Source organism: Somniosus microcephalus, chromosome 3 (genome assembly GCF_052327205.1).
Source record: "Somniosus microcephalus isolate GS21.2 chromosome 3, FLI_Smic_1.0, whole genome shotgun sequence".
NCBI lineage: Eukaryota > Metazoa > Chordata > Chondrichthyes > Squaliformes > Somniosidae > Somniosus > Somniosus microcephalus.
This window is the reverse complement of record NC_140989.1, coordinates 69,977,135-69,997,137: the sequence shown is the minus strand read 5'-3', so window position 1 is coordinate 69,997,137 and position 20,003 is coordinate 69,977,135. Positions and strand designations below refer to the sequence as shown.

Genomic DNA, 20,003 nt, shown 5'->3' with positions numbered 1-20,003 from the left:
ATTTTTTGTAAAATAATGGAACCAATTATCAGACGTAAACCTAAGGATTATCTGTACAAAGTTAACCTAGTAAACAGCAGTGAACACGGCTTTATACAGGCAAGATCCTGCCTGACTAAACGCCTTGATTTCTTTTAGAAGTGACAACCCAAGTCAACTGTGCTAAGACTTCCAAAAGGCAATTGATAAAGTTCTAGATAATTAAACTTAAATCTGTGGGGATTCAGGGTAAAACATGGGTATGGATAATAAATTGGATGAAGGGTAGAAATGAATGAGTATTCGTTAGAGGGGTAATGTTAGGGTGGTGGAGTGGGGTGTCCCAGGGCTCAGTGTTAGGGCCAGTGCTGTTTCTAATGGCTTGAATTCAGAAACTCTAATATAAATTGGTCAAACTTCAAGAAATACTAAACTAAGAAAGGCAGTGAAATCAATGAGGCAGCCCAGTAACTACAGAATGAGTTAAACAAAATATGCGAGTGGGCTGAACAATGACAGATTAAATTTAATGCAGACAAATGCAAAACATTGCACAGAGGGAAGGAAAAATTGATGATTTACACACTCCATGAATGGTGTGTAAGTAGCTAAGGATGAAATTGAAAGAAACCTAGGAGTATTAGTAGATTCAATGCTCAACTTGTACAACCAATGTGGGGCAGAAATCAAAAAAGCCAAATTGAACATTGAACTACATAGCCAAGACAATAGAATACAAATCAGAGGAAGTCATGATCAAACTGTACAGTATTCTGGTCAGTTCACACCTTGAGTACTGTGTCCAGTTCTGGTTACTGAGAAATAAGAAAGATATTTAATTGTTGGAAGCAATGCAAGGAAGAGCCACCAGGCTGATCCCACGTGTCAGGGATCTGAACTATGAGGAAAGACTGAAGACATTGGTGCCTTTTAGCCTGAAAAGGAGGCATCTGAGAGGATATGGCATTGGAAAGGTTATTCTGTTAAACTGTGGGAGTAGGACAAGGGGACACAGGTTCAAACCAATAAAAGGTAACTTTAGGACTGATATCTTGGAATGGGAATCTGGGTAGAGTAGTGGAGTAGTAAGAAATAACTGGATGCAGCGATTGGGAGTGTAGGATTGTTCAGGATGGATGAATTAAAATAGGACAAATGGTCTTCCTCATCTGTAAATAACTTGTGATCTTGTGATGGTAAAGCTACCATTAATTTGCTCTAACATTAACCTCAGAACAGCACCTACTGCTGCTCCAATGTGGCACTTGCATTCAATTTTATTGATTCTGAATGAAGTTGTCAATTTAGTGCCACTTAGTGCTGAAGTACGGGAAGGTTTATTTTGTTCACTTGTATATTTTGGGAAGTGGGTTGAGACTGCACTAACTTATTTCATGTAATAGTCCTACAACCAGCAGGGAGAGTAGACTTTCATCCCACAAGTCTGGCCTGTATTTATTCTCAGCCAGTGTCCTATCTCCTTCTCTCCTAAAGGTATTGGCTCCTTACTGGGTACAGTTCAATGAATTCCAATCATTTTTTGATACCATGCCCAAATGATTGTTATTCACGTGTTACATTTGACATTGAGGGGGGAGTTTTTACCTTAAAAGAATGGGTGGGTTAGGAGCATGGAGGTAGTTAAATTGTTAAAAATCGGATTCCCGACTCCAACCCGCCACTTCCAGTTTTAATGGAAGTGTGACAGGGACGGGCGACCAACCCCCTCCCAGGGGGTGGGACGTCAATTTAAATATAATGAGGCTGAAAGCCCCTTTTAACCTCCATTTAGTTTTTATCTGTATGTGGATGGGATTCACACAATTCGTGAAACCCAGCAGTTACAGCAAGGCGGCCACTTCTGCATCCAGGAGGTAAGTGCCTTTATATCTACCTCCTGGATCCAGGGTCCCTGCCTAACCTACCCCCCCACGATCTGAGACCACCCCCCCCCCCCCCAACAAGGCCTCCGATCACCCACCAGGCATCCCCCCCCCATAGCAATGATGCTGAGGCCGGCCACGAGCTTCCCTTCAGCAACCCCCCATCATCCAGCCCCAATCCCCTCTCCCCCCACCGATCCTCTGCCCAACCACCACCCCCTCCCCACCCCGATCCATTTAACAGCTCAGTCCGAGTCCCGATTCTCTATTCCCCCCCACCCCGATCCATTTAACAGCCCAGTCCGAGTCCCGATTCTCTATTCCCCCCCCACCCCGATCCATTTAACAGCCCAGTCCGAGTCCCGATTCTCTATTCCCCCCACCCGATCCATTTAACAGCCTAGTCCGAGTCCCGATTCTCTATTCCCCCCACCCCGATCCATTGAACGGCCCAGCCCGACCCCCGATCCTCTATTCCCCCCCACCCCGATCCATTGAACGGCCTGGCCCCCACACAAAGCCTCCCTATCTACTCTGTGTAGCCACAGGTCTACCCGCCTGCAGCCAGCCAGCCTCTCAATCTGGCTGGACGTGAATGGGAAACCAAGGCCTCGAATGCAAATCAGGCCCTGCCGTTAAAGTCAGCATGGCCTGCAGGAAACCTGGCCTTCCGGGTTTCCCGACCGCCTCAGAGACCCCCACCACCCCAACCCACTTTCTTCCTTAAAATTCCGACCTGAGTGTCAAGAGGCTATTAAACAACAGAGGTATCACAACCAAGCCTGATCCTACTCTCATCTGATATTCACACACACCCATTTCCAGCAGGGGCCACTGGATGATTTGGGAGCAGGAGCCTTAACCTACCTAGTCCAGGGTGCTGAGACTAATTGTACCACCTCTGCCACTGCCCCAGCTGAGACCAGGTAACAGATCCAGTCTGGGACCTTCCTGGCCTGTATGGCTCAGCTACTCGATATATTTGATGAACCATTGGGGAGCTGGTCGGCCTGATTTTGAACTCCAGAGATGGAGGCACAATATGTGAAATGGTTGCACCATTCAACCCCAAAGAGTAGCTGATTTTTAAATTATGTTTGCTGACATCTGCTATTACTGAAGTTGTTTAGACCTCTAGTACATGTATATTTTGAAAATTACCAGAAGATTTCAATGTTTAAATGGTTGAAGTACTGCAGCGATCATTACAAATCAGTACCATCCTTTCAACTAATCAGAAGGTGGACACCTTTAGTTGACAGCTAAACCACAGGGAGGCTTTTCCGCATCCACATATTGAAGTCCTTAAGAGACGCTTCCACATTTAAAAAGGAAACGGAATTAAATTACAAGACTGGCAAGAAGAAACCATGAAATTAGTCCTATGAATTTCAATTCAAACTATTTCTCAACAGGGAAAAGAGAACATATGTATGTAGGATAATGCATGGTTGAGAGAAAGTAACAAGCCAGTTATTTAATTGAAGAATCCAGGTAACATCATAAGTGGCAAGAGCACCGCTCAAACTGTTCAGGGACTTCGACTGAACCCCTGAGATTAAATTACAGCCTTTTACTTCATTTCAACCATATTATTTGTTATATAATACTTTCTTTAACTAGCTCTTATATTAATGCCTGATATCTTGCAGAATGCGGATAAATTTGGTGGAAGTCTGTTGTGGCTGTACTGTTGAAATGAATTATTAATTTGGCAGTTACATTAGTGCAGATGTTTTATAAATATCTTGACTAGCTATTATGATGTATTACCTGTAAAATAGTGCTGTCGTGTATGCCACAGAAGGGCAAAATAAGGGAGCCATTTAGAAGTTCTAAAGCAAAATTATGAAGAAAATAAGAGCCTAGTGTGCCAGCACTCCAGAGTTATAGAGTACTGAAGTAGTAACATTTTATTATACACCTCTGGAGTGCAGGCACATAGAATGCTTACACTACATAGAAACCTGAGGCCTTGTTACCCTCTGAAACAGGTTCTTATTAAATAATGCCAGGCTTAGGAATGTGGAAAATATCATAATTTAATGATTTACAATTAAACTGATTGTTTTTGAAATCTGGGAGCAGGGGTCATGTACTACACTATATTTATATAGGGACATCTGGGATCACTGACTGAAACTAATACTTTGCATACTGGCTGCAGTTGTTTTTACAAGTATGCTTGCTGATCTTTGTTGATATATTGACTTGCCATTGCTCTGTACATTTCCATGTAGATGTCATCCCGTCCCAACAATACAACCCATACTTCAGACGTGTGTATTTAGACGTCACATCAATGGAGAAAAATGTTTCCAACCTGGTGAAGGCAGAGTTCAGAGTGTTTCGTTTACAGAATCAAAAGGCAAAAGTAGAGGAACAACGAATAGAACTTTATCAGGTAATTTTTCCTTTTAAAAATGTTATTACATTTAATGTGCTTTTTAATTGTTGTTAATTTAAAGGTTCAGTAATTGTTGTATATAGGTATAGTGAATCATTTCCATTACTTCATCTTTAGGAGCTATGTAAGTGTTATAAGTGGGGCAGGGGGAGTTCATTATTAGAGAGGAACAATGTGCTTTACATATATATGTGCCAAATACTTAAATCATAAAACCTGTGGGGCTTTTTGTTAAAATCACCCCAGAATGCCCTAAATGCACCAGAAATATGTGTGCATGTGCAGAGGTTGGGAGAACACATGGATCCCAGGATGGTTCAGCCCAACACTTGGTGGCTGACAGGTGAGGGGTTTAGCATTCACTTGACATTTCTTTTCAATTAGCAAGCCCTGTACTGCAAGACTAGAGTTTTTAGCATTTCCAGCATTAGAGTGTCTGTTCTATTGTCATGAGTTGCTGTTATTGTGGGATAAATCAATCCGGTATTAATATGAGTCAGCACTTCTGCTGTGTTATACTCAAAAATGAAGAGCTAATTGTAACTTGTAACAACTAGTTTATTCTAATATTTAAAAAGTTAGTTTTGATTTCAAAGGCTGAGTCACAGTGCACTTCAAAACACTGGAATGTTTACCAACAAAATGTCAAAAACTAAAACATCTCGGGGGAGAGGGAAGGGGAGGCTATGCTCCCAGACCAGCTAGTATATCTTTAGCACTCACATATCCAATCACAAAGTTTTGGCTCAACCAATACAAAAAATGCATTTTTGTGTACTTTGATTTTTCTCTACGCTACAAACGATGATTATATTGGGTAAACCATCAGCTTAAGTTACAACAAGCTTATGTCCCACTGCACTCTCAGTATAACCAATTGTTTTATGTCATAGGCAAGGCCTTTAGGTTTTGTGTTTCATGGAAAAAATGTTTCTGTATTATAAGATGTGATCGCAAAACATTGTTGAAAATCCTGGAATTGCGTGCAGTAAGACAAGACTTATCTTAATCATCATAAAGCAGCGGCACTGGTAAAAAGCCTGTATTCAAGGCTGTTTTTTGAGTTATTGATTGTTATTTGAATTGTCAGCTTATGGGGCTGTGTCAAATTTTTGGAGTTTATGAGTTTTATTTATATTATCCATTATAAATTCAACATTTCTGAGTTTTCTAGATCAGCATCTATGTACACATGATACATCATTTAGTCAGTTTATTCTGGTCTCACTGCAGCATGAGTCAATGAACCATGCAGAATAAGAGTATTATATGGAATGTTAAATATGATTTCTCTATTAGGCTACAAGCCATACAGAATATGTTATCAAGCATGTAATTTCACTATTAGAAAGGGAGCCATAACTTTGCGATGGGGAGGATGTTTTGTATGGTTTCTTTATGATACTCCTATTACACTTGAATTTTAGCTACATTCATTTTGCTATGATTGCAAATGCTATACCAACATGTGAATGTGGGGTGCCAATATTGCTCCCAACTTTGGCGCTTCTACTGAGTCTGGTGGATGCGCATTGTGTCAATTTCTGTCTAACATAAAGCTGACACATATCAGAAGCTATGGCATGTCATGATGTCATCGGCTGCATCAATGCAGCTGTCACACTTACTTGTCAATTTTTTCCAATTAAACTGCCATGAAGTGCCTTGGGGCAGTTGCCTACGTTAAAGGTACGATGTAAATACAAGTTGCTTTTGTTACTTATCAACATGAATCAATTTTCTTGGGTCAACTCAGATAATGAAGAAATGAGGAAGCCACAGTGTAAAGCTAAAAGAAGAGGCTTAAACAAATTCAATCAAGGCCCGAGGAACACGTCGAACTGACACCATAATCCTTCGTCAAGTCCCTGCAAGAAAATTAAGGTTTAAAGCCATCAAACCATCATATATGCACATTCGCCACGCGTGGGAGTGCTTCAATTTTTAATGCAAATCATTTTGATGTCATGACGATGCAGTCAAAGATTCAGAAAATACATTTAGATCTCAGTGAAGAGAAATAATTAAAAATAAATCGCTGAAAATGCCATATAACACGAGAAATAACACTTTTGGCCAGAATTGTCAGTCGTCCGTGCGGGCAGGAATGGAGGCAGGTCAGGAAGGAAATTTGAAATAACCTGGAGCGGGTCAGGAACCCACCATCTTTCCGGCCCCATGCGCCTTTCTCGGGCGTGTTTGCCAGCACGGCAGCGACCCGAACGGCAGAGGCGGCCGAGCTAATTCAGATGATTATTAGGTACTTGTCAGACCCTTAAGCGTCTTTTTAACCCTATCTTTCAAATTTCCCTGGATGACCACGGGAATCACGCAGCCCAGGAACCACGCCTGTGAACCTGAGGTGGAAGTTCAGTGGCCATTGATCCAGCTCATTAGTGCACAGCATGGAAAGCACAATAAATACTCTCACCTCACGCTTGGTTACTGAGTGCATTGTCAGCACAGATTTAGCTTTCTAGAGGTTGCAAGTTTTTTCAGCAAAGTTAGGATCCACGTCACCTCATTGGTACCACCTATCACACCATTGACAGATTGCTACTGTCATCTTTACTTGACCTGTCATCTATTACATAAGCATCAGTGCTGTTTATACTGTCTCAACTTGGTCCTCAGAATCAGACCTCAATGAGCCCCAACACCAGCAGCAATAGACACACCAGCACCAACAACATCACCACCAACCTTCTCCTCAACCATCTGATACTGCACAGGACAGAAGGCATCAGCGCAGGGCTGCACTGTACCACAGGCAATATACCCAACACAGGGTATTCAGGCGGAGGATGAGCTTCCTCAACATGACTGAGCAGCAGTGCCAAAGGAGGCTCAGGCTATCACGCCAGGTCATCGCAGACATTTGCACATTGCTGGAGCAAGACCTGCAGCCCAGAGGAGCGGGTGGACACGCCTTGCCAATGACTGTCAAAGTCACCAGTGCCCTCAACTTCTTCGCCTCAGGCTCCTTCTAGGGATCTGCAGCAGACATTTGCAGCATCTCGCAGTCAGCCGCCCACAGATGCATCACACAGGTCACCAATGCCCTCTTTGACAAGTCAGCCAATTATAACAACTTTGCCACTGATGAAGCCAATGTTACTGAGTGGGCGCTCGGCTTTGCCGCTCTGGCTGGCTTCCCATGGCTGCAGGGCATCATCAACTGCACACATGTGGCCATCAGGGCACCCCATCATCACCCAGGAGCCTTTGTCAACCACAAGGGCATCCAGTCCCTCAATGTACAGCTCGTCTCCAACCATAGGAAATCATCATACATGTGTGCACTAAATTCCCTGGCAGCTGCCATGACTCTTTCGTCCTGCGCCAGTCCACCCTCCCTCAGCTCTTTGCTCCTCCAAACAGACTTTCCGGCTGGCTGCTTGGAGACAAGTCCTATTCACTGAAGATGTGGCTCATGAGATCCTTGAGGAGGCCAAGTACTGAGGCCCAGGAGAGATATAATGAAAGCCACATTTCCGCCAGATGTGTCATAGAGCAGACAATAGGCATGCTGAAAATGCGCTTCAGATGCCTTGACAGATCTGGAGGAGCCCTTCAGTACGCACCAGCCAGGGTCTCCAGAATCGTCATGGTCTGCTGCGCCCTGCACAACAGAGCGCAGCAGCGAGGATTAGCGCTGCAGGAGGAGCAAGGCACTGAGCGTACAGCCCCTTCAGAGGAGCAGGAGGAGCATCAGCTGGAAGATGAGGAGGAGGAGGAACCTGCGATCCAGATCCCACCAGCACCCGAGCACATTGCTGCCCGGGAGCCCAGGGGTGACCTCATCATGGTCAGATTTACTTAACTTCAAGCATTACACCCATATGGCTGCATATACTGCACCAAGCTCCCAACACCTCATAGCAACACCATAAAGCATCCCTACAATGACCAGGCCATTCCTTTCACACTGACCACGAGTGCTGGAGGTAACGTTATGTCTCACCATTCACTCTAACTCACTAAGCCACTTCCAAAGTTGCAGACTTAATTGGCATGACTGGAAAGTGGAGAAAATAAGAATTTTTATCAGTGATGTCACATTAATGGAAACTTCACACAAACAGTTATTAAAACACCCAAGTGCTTACCCTTGTGCATCTACTTGTGCATCATCTTTCTCTTACATGTGCTTCTACGAGGTGCTACCCTGTGGCTTCAGCAGAGGTAGAGGCAGCCTGCTCACTTCCCTGCTGCGACTGCATAGACACTTTTGGCAGACGTCCTCTGGGACTTGGAGCCTGTGATAGCCCCCCCAAAGTCTGCTCCTCTTGCGATTGTGCAGGGGCATACTCGGCCATTGCGATCCGAGGAGGCATGTGGGCTCTGACTGAGGGGGAGGCAATGGGGGAGTAATGTGACTGCTTTGAGAGGAGCCCCCACTTCCATGTAGCCACTCACCGTCATCCCTCTTATGGGCCACCCGCACTTCTCTGCTAGCAAGGAGCTGGAGAGCACCTTACTGCACAGCAGTGGGGCCATGAGAACCCAAGTGTACGTTTACATCCCTCCTAGAAAGGAGGTCTATGAGCGTCTGCCATTTATTCTCCACATATAGCCATCTATTCTCCATAGAAACCATGTGCTCCTGTGAGTGGCGCATTAGTTGCTCCATGCAGGAGGCCATCCTTTCCATGGAAGAGCCTACAGTCGCCATCACCTGCGACACAGTGGTGCTCATGTTGAAGATGGACTCCTCCATTCTCTGGACATTTGCAGACATCACGGTCACAAAACCTGTCAAAGCCTCCTGCACTTCTTGCTGCACCTCCAGGATTGCTCTCTTTCTGGATGGCCCCCGAGGCTCAGCGTCTGCATGCAGCTGAGCAGAGCTGGGAGTGTCCTGCGCCCTCCAACCAGGAGTCTCCACTGCTGTCCCTGTCTCCACCATCTGCTCTTGCTTAATTGTGACTTGTGTGACACCAGGTGACAACACTACTCTATCTTGCGTGGGACCCACCAAGGTGTGCGTATCTGTGCTGGTGCTGGGTGCGCTTATATCTGGTGACAGTACACCCTTAGAGGCTCCTCTGAGGAGTCATCTTCCTCTTCCTCCTGTACAGTGGGAGGGGGCTCTTGTTGGACCTGTGGGAGAGATGGATAGGTAACATCTTTAGGGTGTGACTGTGAGGGAGTGGGGTGCCAATGCTAAATGGCCTCCTTTTGTGTTGTTAGTTGGTATGATTTCATTAGGATGAGGGTGAGCGTGAGGGGTGGCTAGTCAGATGGGGATGTGATAGAGATAGAGGGATGGGTGGGCATGCAAGGTATGTTGGTGTGAGTAAGGAAGTGCAGGAGCAGACTTGGGAAAGCAGAGTGATGAGGATGTGATGAGGGGCACAGCAGGATGAGGTTGTGTGTGGCTTTGTACTCACCTTTCCTGATCTAATGAGATCATTGAAGAGTTTCTGGCACTGCACTCAGGTCCTGCTGACAACATCCCTGCCATTGACCTCCTCTGTTATTTGGAGCCAGGCTCCTTTGGTCTGCTGAGGAGGTCTCTTCCGCCCATTCAAATGGAAGAGGACCTCCCTGCGTGCTCTCACTCCACAAGCATATGGAGGGAATCATCTGAGAACCTGGGTGCAGCCCTCTGCCTCTGAGCAGTCATGTTTGCAAGATTTTGGAACGCTCCAATGGTACAGTGCCTGCACACTCCTATGTGAACCTTCAAATGCAATGTGGCCAAGGCTCCTTTAAATATCCTGGTAGAAAACGCATCATCGCTGACGTCATCAGACCCGCACCATTTAATAGGGCCTTAATAGGTGTCATTAACGGAAAGTCGATCTCAGGAGTGGAATGGAATGAGCAGCAGGGTGGGGACCCATCACGGTAACTGCCCGCACCCGGACCCCCCAGGTACAGAAAATTCCGGCCTTTAGGTCCAATTGCACCTAAAATGTTAGGCATAGGTTTACAGCCCATTCAGAACTGGTGTAAATACAGGAAATTTGCATGAGTTGCACTTTGGCATCGGGATAAGAAGGAGATAGCAAAAGATAGGAAGGAGAAAAACAAAAGTGGCAGTCAGAGAAATCAACAGTTTAAATCGAACATAGCCACAGTAAATAATAATTCTAATAGGTCTAAGAGCGTTAAAAAAAAACAAGCCTGAAGGCTTTGGGGGAGAAATTGGGTTGAGGCGCCAAAGTGACGCCAAGTTCGCCTGGGCGCTGATTTTTGCGCAGCGTTCGGAGCATTAATGAACGTCAGAAATTCAGTTTCAGCGCCCCTAGAGGGAGACGGGGCAAGGCTCGAGGCGCTCCGCCTCCCTCTTAGGGCGCTGAAACTGAATATCGCAGCGCAATGTGCCACAGCGCCACACGCTGTGGCACGGCACGCTGCGGTACTGCAGGCCTTCCTCCCATTGTTAAGGGGGAGGGGCCTGCAACAGCGCGATCCCCGCTCGCGAGTGCCGGCAAAAGAGCCCGGCACCGAGGAGAAGTGCTGGGCTCTTGGGAAACAGCCGGCAATGCCGCAGGGGGGGGTCAGGAGGCCGGGGACAGAGGTGCTGGCAGGTGGCCGCCCCGCACCTCCACCTTAACTTGCGCCACTGCCGGCACAGCAAGGCCCTGTGAACCGGGTGTGGGTAGCGAACGGCGCTACAGTGGCGTTCGCTACCAAATATCGCGATCGGGGCGCTAATGGGGCACTGCGCACATCAATGACGTCATCGGTGGCGGCGCAGCGCAACAGGCTAACGCCACCATTAGCGCCCCCGCTGAATATCGCGGGAGGCGCAGCCAGTGGCGCTACAGCCACTGACTGCCCTCTTTAGGCGCTAATAGGTGGCACTACATACCCAGTTTCTCCCCCTTTGTGTCTCAATGCGAGGAGCATTCGTAATAAGGTGGATGAATTAGCTGCGCAAATAGAGATAAAGGAATATGATTTGATTGGGATTACGGAAACATGGCTCCAGGGTGGCCAAGGCTGGGAACTCAACATCCAGGGGTATTCAATATTCAGGAAAGATAGGCAAAAAGGAAAGGGAGGTGGGGTAGGATTGCTGGTTAAAGAAGGGATTAACACAATTGAAAGGAAGGATATTAGCTCTGATGATGTGGAATCTGTATGGGTAGAACTGAGAAATACCAAGGGGCAGAAAACGTTAGTGGGAGTGGTATATAGACCTCCAAACAGTAATGCGGAGGTTGGGAATGACATTAAAAGGGAAATTAGAGAAGAGTGCAATAAGGGCACAGCAGTCATCATGGATGACTTTAATCTACATATAGATTGGGCTAACCAAATTAGTAACAATACTGTGGAGGAGGAATTCCTGGAGTGTTTACGGGATGGTTTCCTGGACCAATATGTCGGGGAACAAACCAGAGATCAGGCCATCTTAGACTGGGTATTATGTAATGAGAAAGGATAATTCAGCAATCTTGTTGTACGAGGCCGCTTGGGTCGGAGTGATCATAATATGATAGAATTCTTCATTAAGATGGAGAATGAAGTAGTTGACTCAGAGACTAGGGTCCTGAATTTAAATAAAGGAAACTACGATGGTATGAGGCACGATTTGGGTAGCATTGATTGGGGAATGTCACTCAAAGGGTTGACGGTGGATAGGCAATGGCAAACATTCAAAGACCACATGGATGAACTACAGAATTTGTTCATCCCAGTTTGGCATAAAAATAAAACAAAAAAGGTGACTCAACCATGGCTAACAAGGGAAATTAGGGATAGCATAAGATCCAAGGAGAGGACATATAAATTGGCCAGAAAAAGCAGTAAACCTGAGGATTGGGAGCAGTTTAGGATTCAGCAAAGGAGGACAAAGGGATTAATTAAGAAGGGGAAAATAGAATATGAGAGTAAGCTTGCAGGGAACATAAAAACTGACTGTAAAAGCTTTTATAGATATGTGAAGAGAAAAAGATTGGTGAAGTCAAGCGTAGGCCCCTTGCAGTCAGAATCAGGGGAATTTATAATGGGGAACAAAGAAATGGCCGACCAATTAAATATATATTTTGGTTCTGTCTTCACAAAGGAGGACACAAATAACCTCCCAGAGATGTCAGGGAGCATAGGATCTGATGAAAGGGAGGAACTGAAAGAAATCAGTATTTCTAAGGAAATGGTGTTATGGAAATTAACGGGATTGAAGGCCGATAAATCCCCAGGGCCTGATAATCTACATCCTAGGGTACTTAAGGAAGTGGCCCTAGAAATAGTAGATGCATTGCTGATCATCTTCCAACATTCGATGGAATCTGGAACAGTACCCATGGATTGGAGGGTAGCTAATGTTACCCCACTATTCAAAAAAGGTGGTAGAGAGAAAATGGGGAATTACAGACCGGTAAGCCTGACATCGGTAGTGGGGAAAATGCTAGAGTCCATTATAAAAGATGTAATAGCAGAGCACTTGGAAAACAGTGACAGGATCGGACAAAGTCAACATGGATTTACAAAAGGTAAATCGTGCTTGACTAATCTACTGGAATTTTTTGAGGATGTAACTGGTAAAATAGATAAGGGAGAACCAGTGGATGTGGTGTATTTGGACTTTCAGAAGGCTTTTGATAAGGTCCCACATAAGAGATTAGCATGTAAAGTTAAGGCACATGGGATTGGGGGCAAGGTATTGACTTGGATAGAGAACTGGTTGGCAGACAGAAAGCAAAGAGTTGGAATAAACGGGTCTTTTTCCGAGTGGCAGGCAGTGACTAGCAGGGATCGGTCCTTGGACCCCAGTTATTCACAATATATATATTAATAATGATCTAGACAAGGGAACTAGACATAATATCTCCAAGTTTGCAGATGACACAAAGTTAGGTGGGCGTGTGTGCTGTGAGGAGGATGCCGAGAAACTCCAGGATGATTTGGACAGGTTGGGTGATTGGGCAGAAGCATGGCAGATGCAATATAACATGGATAAATGTGAGGTTATCCACTTTGGTGGCAAAAACAGGAAGGCAGATTATTATCTGAATGGCAATAGATTGGGAGAAGGGGAAGTGCAACGAGACCTGGGTGTCCTTGTGTACCAGTCGCTGAAGGTAAGCATGCAGGAGCAGCAGGCGGTTAAGAAGGCAAATGGTATGTTGGCCTTTGTAGCGAGAGAGTTTTAGTACAGGAACAAGGATGTCTTGCTGCAGTTGTACAGGGCCTTGGTGAGACCACACCTTGAGTACTGTGTGCAGTTTTGGTCGCCTTATCTGAGGAAGGATGTTCTTGCCATGGAAGGAGTTCAGCGAAGATTCACCAGGCTGATACCTGGGATGGCAAGAATGACGTATGAGGAGAGATTGGGTTGATTGGGCTTATACTCGCTGGAGTTTAGAAGAATGAGAGGGGATCTCATTGAAACTTATAAAATTCTGACAGGACTGGACAGACTAGATGCAGGAAGGATGTTCCCAATGGTCGGGGAGTCCAGAACCAGGGGTCACAGTCTAAGGATAAGGGGTAAGCCATTTAGGACAGAAATGAGGAGGAATTTCTTCACCCAGAGAGTGGTGAACCTGTGGAATTCTCTACCACAGAAGGCAGTAGAGGCCAATTCATTAAATATATTCAAGAAGGAGTTGGATATATTTCTTAAGGCTAAAGGGATCAAGGGGTATGGGGAGAAAGCAGGGACAGGGTACTGAATTTGGATGATCAGCCATGATCGCATTGAATGGCGGAGCAGGCTCGAGGGGCCGAATGGCCTACTCCTGCTCCTATCTTCTATGTTTCTATGTTAACAAGCGGCAGAGGGTTTCAGTGGAAGTTTCGCTGAATCGGCATAAAAGATCGTGCAAATTCGGGCGTAGCATAAAAATAGCCAGAAGTGACTTACTTCCAAATTTCTTCAACCTTTTGTGCCGGAAATTGGCATTACACTGATTATGCTGTGTTTCTGGTACAAATTTACAGGAAATTCTGGGTTATTGTGATGTAGGAAAGGGATGCTTTATATACGTTTACTATTGTACAGGGAGCCATAGAGTATAGGAGGGAATGTTTAATATGCTTTCACAATTGTTTATGGAATCTTACATTCTGCAATAGGAGGGTTATTTTTTTGGGATTTCTTGAGCTACAGGAAACTCTTTTTTATCCGGCACCGACGGAACCGGCGTGGTGCCGGTTGATCAAAAAGTCCGGATTACAGAGTGGAACGAGAGCCCCGTACATGGCCACAGATCCAGGCATCCCTGTTGCATGGCAACAGATCCAGGAACCCCGGTTACACGGCCACAGATCCAGGAACCCCGGTTACACGGCCCCTAATATGAAGTAAAACTTACCTGAACCTACTCCTGAATTTTGCTGGTTAAGAGAGATTTCCAGTTATTTCGGTGCTGGTAAAAAGTGAGTTTCCTGTATATAGTTTTGTACTTTTTATTGCCAGTGCTCTCTTTAAAATAACAAGCTCACAAAAGAACTGTGAAAGATTTGTTTTGAAAATCTAAGATTTTAAAATTTATGTCATTGTATTTTTTGTGGGCTGTTTATGCCTGTTTTGGTAGAAAGAAAATCAGCTGTGGATAGGGATGATGCGATTTGTTTATTTCCTTAAGGCTGCTGTTTAATAGTCTCAGTTAAGTCCTCTCTTCCTATTATACCAGTGCAGGAGTGCCACAGCACCATGTTTAGGTTGGAGATTGGAAAACCTCCTGATGTGGTGCTGAGAATATAATTAAATCATTGTTTGAATGCCAAATGGCACAGTGCCATCAATCTCATTTTATGCTTAAAAAAAAATCAAAGATGGCACAGTGGCAGAGTGGTGACACGGCATAATGTATTTATGCTGTTAGTAGACAGTGCCACAGAATGATAGGATGCAGACTAATAGGAACATAGGAACAGGAGTAGGCCATTCAGCCCCTCGGGCCTGTCCTGCCATTCAATTGTATCAATAGCTTCAGTTTCTCACTTAGTAGGTTCCTGAACTCAGTCTTACCATCAAAGGGAAATAGAGAACATAGCCCACACATTTCACAACAGGAGGGGAGGGAAATTCCACAAGAGAGTCGCATTGAGCAGTTGTAATGCTGTTTGTAATCAAATCATTTGCAGATACCCCAGAGCAAGTTCCTTGCCGTTCCTCTCACCAGGAGAATGGAGATTCCTGCAAACAAGCAAAGAAAGCTATTAAAAAGCAAAATACTGCAGATGCTAGAAATCTGAAAGAAAAACAAAAAATGCTGGAAACACTCAGCAGGTCAGGTAGCATCTGTGGAGAGAGAAACATAGGGTTAATGTTTCAGGTCGATGACCTTTAGTCACAATTCTGCCGAAAGGTCATCGACCTGAAACGTTAGCCCTATGTCTCTCTCTCCACAGATGCTGCCTGACTGGCTGAGCGTTTCCAGCATTTTCTGTTTTTATGCAAGAAAAGGTAGTATTTCCCTGTACTCCCCTTCTCCCCCCCCCGCAGAAAACATATGGAATCCTGATCCAGACTGGATAGTTTCTGAATGACTTTTGGTCTGGTTTTCCAGTAACTAGCTTGTTATTGTACAAATGGGGGCAGGAGAGAAGAATAGTCACTTCAACATGTACCATGTTTAACCCCTAGCACTCCAATCAAAATAGAGCAACATGTAAATGCAGCAAAAAGTTGTGAAAATAGTATAATATTATTTATATGATGATGTAATACAGTGCATTGCAATAACTAGATTTCTATCAACATGGCATTACTGACAGGCTTTTATGTAGGTGCAGTTGTCTGAATAAAATTGAATCCATGACTTCAGTACATTTATAAGCCATCTGTTCAGTCAGCCACTGATCACTGGAGGCTGATTTGCTTCCTCCCAGAACGTGCTCCTCGACAACCCGTAAACATGATGCTGTTACACTATCTCATTTAAAAATCCTATACATTCAAAACTAGTTTAATTTTGTAATTATATGTTTCCAGGAGCCCATTATTTTCACAAAATAAAAGTTAAACAGTATCCCTGTCCTTTTCATTGGAAGGCAAGATAGATTGGCTACAAATAGTAGGTCTGCCAAAATTGAATTATGTCAATAATACCACTGGCAGCTAAACCAGAATACTCTAAGATTACTCCTTTTAATAAAGCCCTTTCTATGGCGAGAGAAAAACACCTTTGAATAGTGATTTCAATCTGATAAAAAGGAGAGATGTGAGGGTGGGCCAAGGCCTCCCAGAAGCAGCAGCATTCTTCACACTTTTCTGTTTGTTTTCACAATACGATCTCCTCATAAAATCAAATAAAAACATTCATGCATTTTCAGGGGGAAAGTGGTAGTAATTTTGGGTCTGAAAATTTGATCAGGAGTAAAATATATTGTTTCAAGAGTCCAGCCTTAAATGGTAGTGTCAAATCTGAACTTTTAGCTCAGCCATATCAGGGAAGCAATTTCTGAGACTGCAGCATTAAACTGTGGGAATTGAAGAAGCTTTTACCCGCTACGCTGTATTGTGACTCTTGGATCATATACAGTCAAAACAGGAATATAATCCAGAAGGGCGTCTGTTCGACAGTTTAAATTGATATTAGCTTAGCTAGCTACATTCTATAGTTATCTTGAGCTGCTGGCAATAGAATTTTACTTAGCCTGGCATTGCTAGCCTTATCTAACTCAAAGTAATGATTTCCCAAAGCACAAGCAGTAAAGCTGATAGTCTTGCTATTTCGTGAGATATGGAATGTATGAAGCCAGCCAGTATCTCAAGAAGCCAAGCTCTTGACTCCTAACCAAAAGGCTGAAAATTTTTGTGAGTCCCTTTAACTGACTGTTTTCTTTGGGAGAGCATTGTTCATTGTCAGTGGGTTTCTTAGATAAAAGCACCACACAAAAGTGAGCCTATTCCGTTCAGGTGGGGGCCTAGTAGTAGAAAATACTTTGACAGGTCATTTTGTTGAAAGCAGTTATGGAAACTTCTGCAGCCTAAACCATTCGAGTCTTCTTGTGTCAGTGGAATGGGACAAGAGGCAAGTGGAAGTGAGGGGCAGGTGGGGAAATATATTCATTAAAATAATACATTAAAAAAGACACATTTAAAAGATAAATATATATACATTAAAAAAGGAAAGACATGGAATATGCAGATTTGTATCTTTTTGGCTTATGCTGACAAAGTGACTCTCTACAGATAAAGTGCTGTGTTCCTTCTACAGCATGTGACTCTGTGGGCTGGACTCTCCTCTGTGATCTTTTTTGAAATGGGGTGGGATAGTGGCAGAGAATGAGGGGAAATGAGCCAATGATGCCTACCATCACCTTACTGCCCCAACTTGGATTTTCCTGCCTCCAACCCCACCAGGGTCACCGTTGATCACTCGTTTTCCACCTGCCGCATACAAATGTCAGTGGCGAGGGAGGGGGGGAGGATGGTGAGACCTGGTCCCAAGTGGATATTCCTGGTATATGGGCCTCTTCCTGCTGCTCCCTGGGAAAGGTGGTAGTAGGCTTCGGTCAGTTGTGGGAAGGATCAAAAATTCTTTGAAAGGAGAGAGAAGGCCTAGTAGAGGCATTCTTTGCCTCTAGTCTTCAGGGCCCTGTGGCTACTTTAATGGTGCCTCCTGCCACTTTGTGTGCTGCAGCAGTGGTCCTGCTACAGTAGCACCATCTTAAATTTACCGTGGGCCACTGGTAGGCTCCCGCTTGCTGGTGGGGATCGCAACGGGATCTTGCGAGGAACACCTAATGACTCCCAACCACAACCCAAGAAACTGGGCTGGTGTCATGGCAAAGTTGGGGTGATGGGAAGGAGTTCTGCCGCAACTCTGTAGAGGTGGATTAAGGAAATCCAGCCCTTTATCTGTATACAAACTATGTGCCTTTGTTACTTTCCTCCCCAATAGTGATAATGCAGCAAGTTTCTGACATTTTGTCGAGGGAAGATAGTGTTACTACGGTGTTCCAGGTAGTGTTAATGCAGTGTTATTAATTTTACAATTGGCAAAGCTGTGGCGACATTAACTTCTTATAATTTCCTTTGCAGGGCAAGGTTTTTTCTTAGTAACTTGTGAAGAGCTGCTATCCTATTGCACTTGCTCTTAATCTATCCAGTGTGTTTAGTGAAAAGCTATTATCATTATTTATTCTGTAACTGTGCACACACTACTCGAGAGAGAAAGAAAGAATAAACAAGCTATTCCAGCCCATTATGAATTTACTAACAGTGCCGCCATACAAATAGTCTCTGATATACAATGCCACCATAGTCACAAGCTCAACCTGCCCTCTGAATGTTTCTCACTTTCTGTATGGCTAATTTACTGGCACACTACTGTTCCTTAATTGGAGCACATATGCTGTCATTATCCATTGGAATCTAATTAGATCATCTCGGTGCCAATACCGAGCTCTCCTTTGGATTAATTCAAATTACTTGCTTAAATGCTGTCATGTTGGCAAATACCCGCTTTGCCGACATGCATATGGATTCACACCGACACGTGATTATTGATTGCAAGTTGACCCACTCATAGCGCTGTAAATAACCCTTTTCATAGGTAGAAATTTTCCTTAGCAGATGTCAACTGCAACATGAGTGAGGGAGGAAGCAGGCACCATGACAGTTATGTTTATTCTTTTTGCAACATATACAAATACTGAGTGTTGGGAGATTGGACTAAATCTTAATGTACGAAGGATACACATTGGGGGCTGATTATCATCCAAGTCAATTCCGAATGGTTTAGAACTGGTACTAATCCCTCCTGAATGGTCAAATGCAAATAACACTCTTTTTAATAATTAAGGCTGAAAACGTTGGTTGGTGGAGGGGTGGTAATTGAACTCATGGCAGTGTTGTTAGATCTGGTGCCCGACACACCCATGGGCTGGGAAATGAAGCCATGACCTACCAGTCCCTTTTTGAAAGCCTTAATGAAATTCCCACCTGTTTCAGATGGAAGCTTTCAACACCTGCTCAAGGCATGATCCCATAATAGAGCAGGGCTAAAATTAAACAGCAAACCTGCAGAACTGATTTCCACTGGATTCTGTAGTCCAGTATGCTCCATCTGCGACCATAAACAGGGCATATCGGATCCTAAAATCGACCCCATTTATTCGTGAAGGTCTCTATTCAGTTTCTATTCACGACCACCCTGAAAATACAGAAGCTGCCTTCCAGTCAAAGAGACTGATTGAAGTCAGATTGGCTATTTGTAGTAAACTGACTAGGTGTGTGTTCTGTACCAGGGAAACAGGAAGAAGAATTTGTGTCTAATAATTCCAGAAGGTAGACCCAAGCCACAGGAATCCCGGGAAAGTCTAATACCTTTCACTTTGCCTGCTCTCTTTCTTTGGTACTTGTTCCCTCTGTCTTTGAGCTTTGATACATCGACCAAATGTCCTTCCCTTTAGCTTCAGGTTCACAGAGCAGCTGTGTCCGTCATACAAATTACACTCAAATCCCAAATATCTGAGAATTTTTTTCCATGGATTGTATTTCAAAACAATTCCAATCCTTTATGCAGTATTATAGCCAACAAGTGCACAAGGTGCGAATAGCAAGCATTTTAGTTTACTTAAAAAAAACTACAACAATTTTACAGCGTTCTGACTGGGCATTTGGTACACCTTAGATTTTGATTTAAAGGCTATGAAACTCTGGTATTGTCAAATGTGTCTGAAGATGAATCATAATACAGTCAACCAACAGGCATCCCAGATACATCCACTCTTTTCCTCTATACCTATACCAGACTGCCTAGTGTTAGACACACACACACTCAGACGCACACTCCTTTCCCCACAGGGTGTCAATTTTC

The 20,003-nt window shown here is 44.2% G+C and overlaps 1 protein-coding gene across 1 annotated transcript in view; it reads left to right on the top strand.

Moving 5' to 3' along the window:
- The window catches only part of tgfb2 (transforming growth factor, beta 2), an 89,368-nt gene that overhangs the window by 12,957 nt on the left and 56,408 nt on the right, over nt 1-20,003 (top strand). Inside the window, exon 2 of the mRNA XM_085981033.1 lies at nt 4,103-4,266. Within this exon, the coding sequence (XP_085837159.1) occupies nt 4,103-4,266 (164 nt within the window). The remainder of the gene's footprint in view (nt 1-4,102; nt 4,267-20,003) is intronic.